At 45.3% G+C, this 6000-nt stretch overlaps 1 protein-coding gene across 1 annotated transcript in view; it reads left to right on the forward strand.

The window, feature by feature from the left end:
- LOC104287443 (transmembrane protein 2-like) overlaps nt 1–5793 on the forward strand; it is a 54766-nt gene extending 48973 nt beyond the window's left edge. Inside the window, exons 19-21 of the mRNA XM_009886152.1 lie at nt 1845–2005; nt 3283–3392; nt 5573–5793. Coding sequence (XP_009884454.1) covers nt 1845–2005; nt 3283–3392; nt 5573–5793 — 492 coding nt within the window. The remainder of the gene's footprint in view (nt 1–1844; nt 2006–3282; nt 3393–5572) is intronic.
- Nucleotides 5794–6000: the final 207 nt, after the last annotated feature.

The raw sequence follows: 6000 nt of genomic DNA on the forward strand, positions 1-6000 counted from the left end.
CAGGTGGTGAAGGGTGACTGAAATCATGCTAGCAAGGACACTGTCCGGGCTTATGTGCCTGTGTGCTACTGAATCATAATTAATGCTAACAAATGCCAAGCAAAGCTGGTACAGCATCCTTAAGGAGTCTGAGCAGCCAAGATTTCTTGCCACGTGCACTGGCAGCGTCATAAAAAATTTATTCAAAACCATTAGCAAGCAGGTGTTCCTGGAGGCAGCATCCTCCCCTGCGGTGAAACGCAGACACCTGCGTGTGTGCAGCACTCACGGGACAGGCGTAGTACCCTCAAAGCTTCTTTGCCTTTTCTAAAGCTTTAATGCAAAGTATTGCTTTTCAAAGGAAGCTTTATTTCTGGCACATGTACTCCTAGCTGAAGCAGAGGCTGAGCTAGGCAAACAATAAAGACTAATGTCTAAAGGAGGATTCTTACCCTAAATCTTGAAAGGTGTGGAAAATTTGGAAATAAAGAAGGGAAGCAGAGGAGACCCCCCACGACCAAAGGACGTGCTTTGTGCTTCTTTTGCTGAACGAAATGCCAAAGTCAGAAACGTTTTCCACCTATAACCCCAGCTCCCCAAGGAGTGAGGGCGCCGTGCGCGGCAGTGCCCCGCTCCCGCTGCCGAGGGGCTGTGCGAGCCCTGGTGCTGGCGCCTTGGCGGGACCGCAGCCGGCGGACAAGGGCAGGACACACAGGGGAGCTGCATCCTTTGCCAGCGGCTCACGTTTAGGTTGCTTTGCAGTGGTGGTTGCTCTCTGCTCCGTGTGCATCCAGACTTTGACACGTTTCCCAGGCTTAGGGGTGTGAGACAGCCAGGACCAGGCAAAAGATTCAGTGTGTCTTTGCTCCTCCTTGCTCCCCCCTGCCCACCCACGGCTGGGACGTTCGTGTTTCTCTTACCCTTGACCCCCTATTGCATTCAGCATCCTCGAACATCTTGCAGAAACCACTTTTTAACACTTGGCTCCTTCATTCAGTCTGGCCCGATATTCCCTAGAGGCACACACATGTCTCAGATTGATGGGCAGTATCTGAGCTTCCTGCTGCCTGCGGGCTTTGGGCAACTATGTGGATTACAGTGGGGTGTTGTGTATCCTGGGCTCTGCTTCCTGCCCGCCTGACCCTGGTACGCTGTTGCTCTCCTTGGTGGAGGTTGTGTCCTCCCAGGCTGGGAGGACATTCCCCCCAGGATACTGGGGAGATGCACCAGTGCCAGGCACTTCAGAGAGCCTTTGCCTTTCTAAGAGCAAAGACCGTGGAGCATCCTGAGAGCTGTAACCTGAGGAAGGAGCCCTTGCTGTAGGAAGGGAGAGGAGTGGGACCCACTTGTGCTACAACATCTTTGAGGCACTGGGACAGCCCTACCAAGAAGGGATATTTTGGTTTTGATATCTACATTTCACAGGAAAACAAAAAATGTCCATGTGTCTCCTCTACTCCCCCATCTGCTGTCTCAGCACCTCTCCCTTGCTCCGTGGTCAACTCTGCTTTGCCAAGTGACAGTAATTTCCCCCACATGGAAAGAAACTGTATTAAGATCGAACTAAGCATTTGACTCCCAGGATTCTCGGCTTCCCAAATGTATCTTCCTAATACACAAAAGATGATGATCACCTCATTTCTCATGTTTTTGTACCCCACTGAGAACTAAGGGTTTTGCTTCCTCCTGCCCCTGACCATCTATCAGTGATGTCACTTCATCTCTACTAATTATACCTTTAAAATTATAGGGTGTACACCCTTGGTAGTTTCCTTGCTTGTAACTCCCTTATATGGAGAAGCAGGATCAGCGTCTGCAGCTCCCCAGCCTGCCTCCATAAAACCTACCTCTGTTTTTTGTTGCAGATAAACGACACGGTTTTCCTGTTCAACAGCCGTGGGATATTCTTGGTGGTGCTCGATGCATGTTCAGGAGCAGTCGTGAGTAGGCGCCACTTTGACACAGTTGCTGGTGAAAACACTGCCAGTGCAATAACTGATTATGTTCAAACATTTATAAAAGAGAGGTAAGTAAAGTGCTGAGAGCTCTGTTCATGTAGCAACCTGTGTCTGACAGACACAGAAAGGAAAAAATTACCTACTTTCATAACCAAACCTGTGCTCTGAAGAAATCTGGCACGGATTAAATATGTACAAATCCCAAATATCACCCAGATAATAAAAGAAGCAGCGTCTCTCTTCCAGGATTGCACAAATTAGAGCAGACAGAAAGAGGTTTTCTGGAAAACTAGCAATTCCTTCTAAATTAACCATTCATTTTCCACCATGGAGTAGATAAGGTCCTTGCAATGACATTTGCAGTCCTGCGCACCCATCCTGGTGTCCAGCAATTTCCTGGCAGCCAATGATTCAGTTTTCCATTTCTGAAACAAGTTGGTTTCTGTTTACTCTTACTGATTGTTTTTGCCTCTTGTGACAGATGAAAATCATAGACGTGCCAGATTTTCCGATAGGACTTTTCTCCGGCGAGCCAATGAATAGACCTGCCTGCCTGCGGGCTCTGTTACCTTGCATGTGTCCTGGCACTGGTCTGGATCATCTCTGTTTGTGTCTGTCCCACATTCCTTGTGGTTTTACGTGTCGCCACATAAACATGGAACAACAGAGATTTATAGATAAATTCTTGGCTGCTGGCAGAAGCAGGTCAAATAACCAGAAAACAGACTCGCAGTCCAAGACGTTTCTGAGCAGTTCATGACCAAAGATTTGAACGCTCCTGAGCTGTTACATCTGTATTTATGCACATGAGTATGTACACATATAAAATGTGCATGAAGTGACAGATGTGCATGTGATGATGCCTGTGCATTCGGTTTGGTTTTCTGGTAGGATGTGTATTTTTGCAAGTCTAGGCGTTCAGCTAAAGGCAACCAGTTGTGCAACCTGTAATTCATTGCAGGGACAATTCACTGGGGGCTGAAGGCACATGTGTAGAGCAAAGCCGGACTGAAGCTTGACTGAAAATCAGACCCAGGACATAGATAGTTTCAGTGGCTCAGGACTGCACAGAAACTGATTTTATTCTGCAGCTGAATGTCCCTCTCCCATAAGAGGTGCACCTGCAAATAGTCATTTGTGCCTGTTTTGATTCCATGTGAAGCACAGGTTTCATTTAGGAACACTTAAAGAGAGGCTTAAACTTAGGAAAGCTTATGTGTGATTGAAATCAAAGGGATTTAAGCATGTTTTTAAAGTTAAGCAAGCTCTTAAGTATTTTTTTTTTTAATTGGAGCTTAAAAGTCTTGCAGTTGCAATCACGAAGTAATACTGTCCTTCTTTTCAGATCACTTGTTCTCGTGTGCTCTAGAGATATTGCAGAGGTGGCGGGGAGCTCCGAAATGTCTGTTTTTACCAGGTTAGGTTCAGCAAAGCCTATTGTCTTCCATAAGGAAGGTAAATGTATTTATTCTACCTTGTTTCTTTTGCTTAAGAATTACTGGTGTGTTTCCCTACCAAAAATGTACACATCCTTATATAGTGCTTATCAATATATTTCCCACCACAATATGCCAGCATAACCTAGTAAAAACCTCTTAGCTTAGGGGTGGTGAGAAGTAGGAAAGTTATTTTGGGGCTTTGACCCTACTTCACCAGTGAGAAGCTGCGTGCTGCAAATTTTTCACCCTAAAGGGAACTTGTGTTTCTAACCAAAACAAACAAACAAACAAAAAAGATCATATGATAAAATATCATATATCAAAATATATATAAAAAAATAATCATATGATAAGGATTCCATCTCTAAAGTTCAACTGCTTTGCAAGGAAAACAATCATAAACTGAATGGTTGATGAAAAAGAAAATAGACTGAAGTGGAATAGGAGTGAAATAGGAGCTTTTTCTTTTTTTTTTTTTTTGATGGAAGGATGGTGAAATCACCAGTTTTGGGAAGTTCTTATTACAGTTTTACCTTGGATTGCTGCAAGAAATCCATTGGTATCATTGGTCCAGGAAATCCATGCTGAGTTTCCTACTGGAAAACTAGGGGCTATTGAGCTCAGGTTTGGACGAATAATTCGGGTGATAAGGAAATCGGGAGAACAACCGGCCAGCTCGATTCATATTTCATTTGCAGTCTCTCAAGCAGAGATCAGATGGTGAACTGGCTGTATTTCCAGCTTCTTTTTTTTTTCACTTGAGGGTTTGGGGATTTTTTTTTTCCCTACTGCTTTACTGAAATTTATATCAATTTCTGGTTCAAGTTTCAAAGCTTATTGCTATGACCGTTCCAGGGGAGGACAGCATAGTCTTTACAGCAGAGACAGTGATTTCACTTCAGTGCCTGTTTGATTCCTGAGAAGCTGGGTTTTCTTTCATCCTTTTAAAAGCAAAAAAATGAAGTTTTGGGGGTTTGTCCTGAAACTTCATTGCTTCATTCTTTCGTCAAAGCCCTGAATACTTTTGAAAGGAATTTTTTGATTAAAAAGCAATCTTTTTTGTTTGTTTTGTCAAACTTTGTTCCCTGAGCCACCTGTGCCACCCGCTTGGGCACAGCACTTCCAGGTCATTTTGGGAGCTCGGTGGTAGCCTCCAGCCCCGACTGCTCCCGGGGCACAAAAAGCAGCAAGCAGGGCCACCACCGACCTGGGGACACACTGGTTGGTGGCCATCTCCTTGCCCTGCCACTTCAGTGGGATGCTGGTGTCTATCGGCAGGACTAACCCGCTGCCGGCCGACCACGGGCCGCCCCTGTTTTGCTTTTCCTAAGGGCGAGGGTGTTCACCCACATGTCTGCCCTGATTTCCAGTCTGGGTAATTACTCTCTGCTTCATGAGCTTTCTCCCGCTGATTCAGGTATGCGCACTATTCGGCTTCACAGCTCCAAATGTGATCGCACGCAGGACTGGTCCGTGCTGCATTTCAGGGCAGGCTGGAGCAGTTCTCCCAAGTGCATGCTGCTTCTGCCAGGGATAAAGCACACACACAAAAAAAATAAAAATCCAACCATGATCCCCTTGACCCCAGTGGGATCAGGGTTTAGGGTCTTGTTGCCTGGTTTTGCAAAACCTTATTTAAATTAGAAGTGTTTACAGGAATAGTCTCGATCCAACCAGCTGCAAATAGCCTTGGGAGTCTTTGCAATGAAAAGCATAATATAAACACAAGACATTATTATTAAAATGGGAGAATACATAAATGCCTTTGTACTATGTGACAGCAGAGGACCAGAGCAGAGTCGACATGGGGAATAGTTTAGGCATAACAGGAAGAAACTGCTGTAAACTAATAAAAGAAGGATTCAGAGTGCGTAACCATTTGTATGTAGTCAAATATGAAAAAGTACCAGTCTTACTCCAAAATAAAGAGTAAACCAATATTCCTGCTAACTGACATCTGGGAACCTAGCTTAGCTTATTGAAATACCTGCAGATCTGCGATGCAGTGAGGTTACAGCTCGGCTCATCCCCTCCTTTATCACCCTTGTTCTCTCCTGAATGTTCTGTTATTTTAATCCAGGGAAAAAAAGAAGGGCTAAGAAGTTTCCATGATGTGTGGAGGGAGTCCATGCTGTGCTGCTAATAAGTGAACCGACCCAGCCAGAGGGTCACTCTCTCTCTCTGTCTGTTTTTCAGGGAGTTTTGCCATGCTTGGCTATAAAGGACACGCCAAACCCTCCTGGATTAAAGTCCTTAATCATGCTGGTTATCAGAAAGCTGCTTCTCTACACCATTATGTTCCCCTGAAGCTGAAAGAGTATCAATGTCCAGCTAATGCCGATGAGTCGCTAAAATTTGCTTTTTCTCAGAGCCACTCGGAGCACATCTCTGCAGAGCCCGCGGCGCCCCGGGGTTAGCATCCCTGGGGTGACACCCGCCAGGCAAAGCCAACCGCTCTCACCAAAACCTGCTCTTGTTTTTACGGGATTGTACCAAACCGATGGTGTTTACCTGTATATTTTATAACTAATAAATATATTCTCATCTTACCGACCGTGGTAGAGCTTTATTTTTCAAGCAGTGCCTCACAGGGCAGGATAGGAAAAGCCTGCGGGCTGCCCTTC

This window comes from Charadrius vociferus, unplaced genomic scaffold (genome assembly GCF_000708025.1).
Source record: "Charadrius vociferus isolate BGI_N301 unplaced genomic scaffold, ASM70802v2 scaffold365, whole genome shotgun sequence".
Lineage (NCBI taxonomy): Eukaryota > Metazoa > Chordata > Aves > Charadriiformes > Charadriidae > Charadrius > Charadrius vociferus.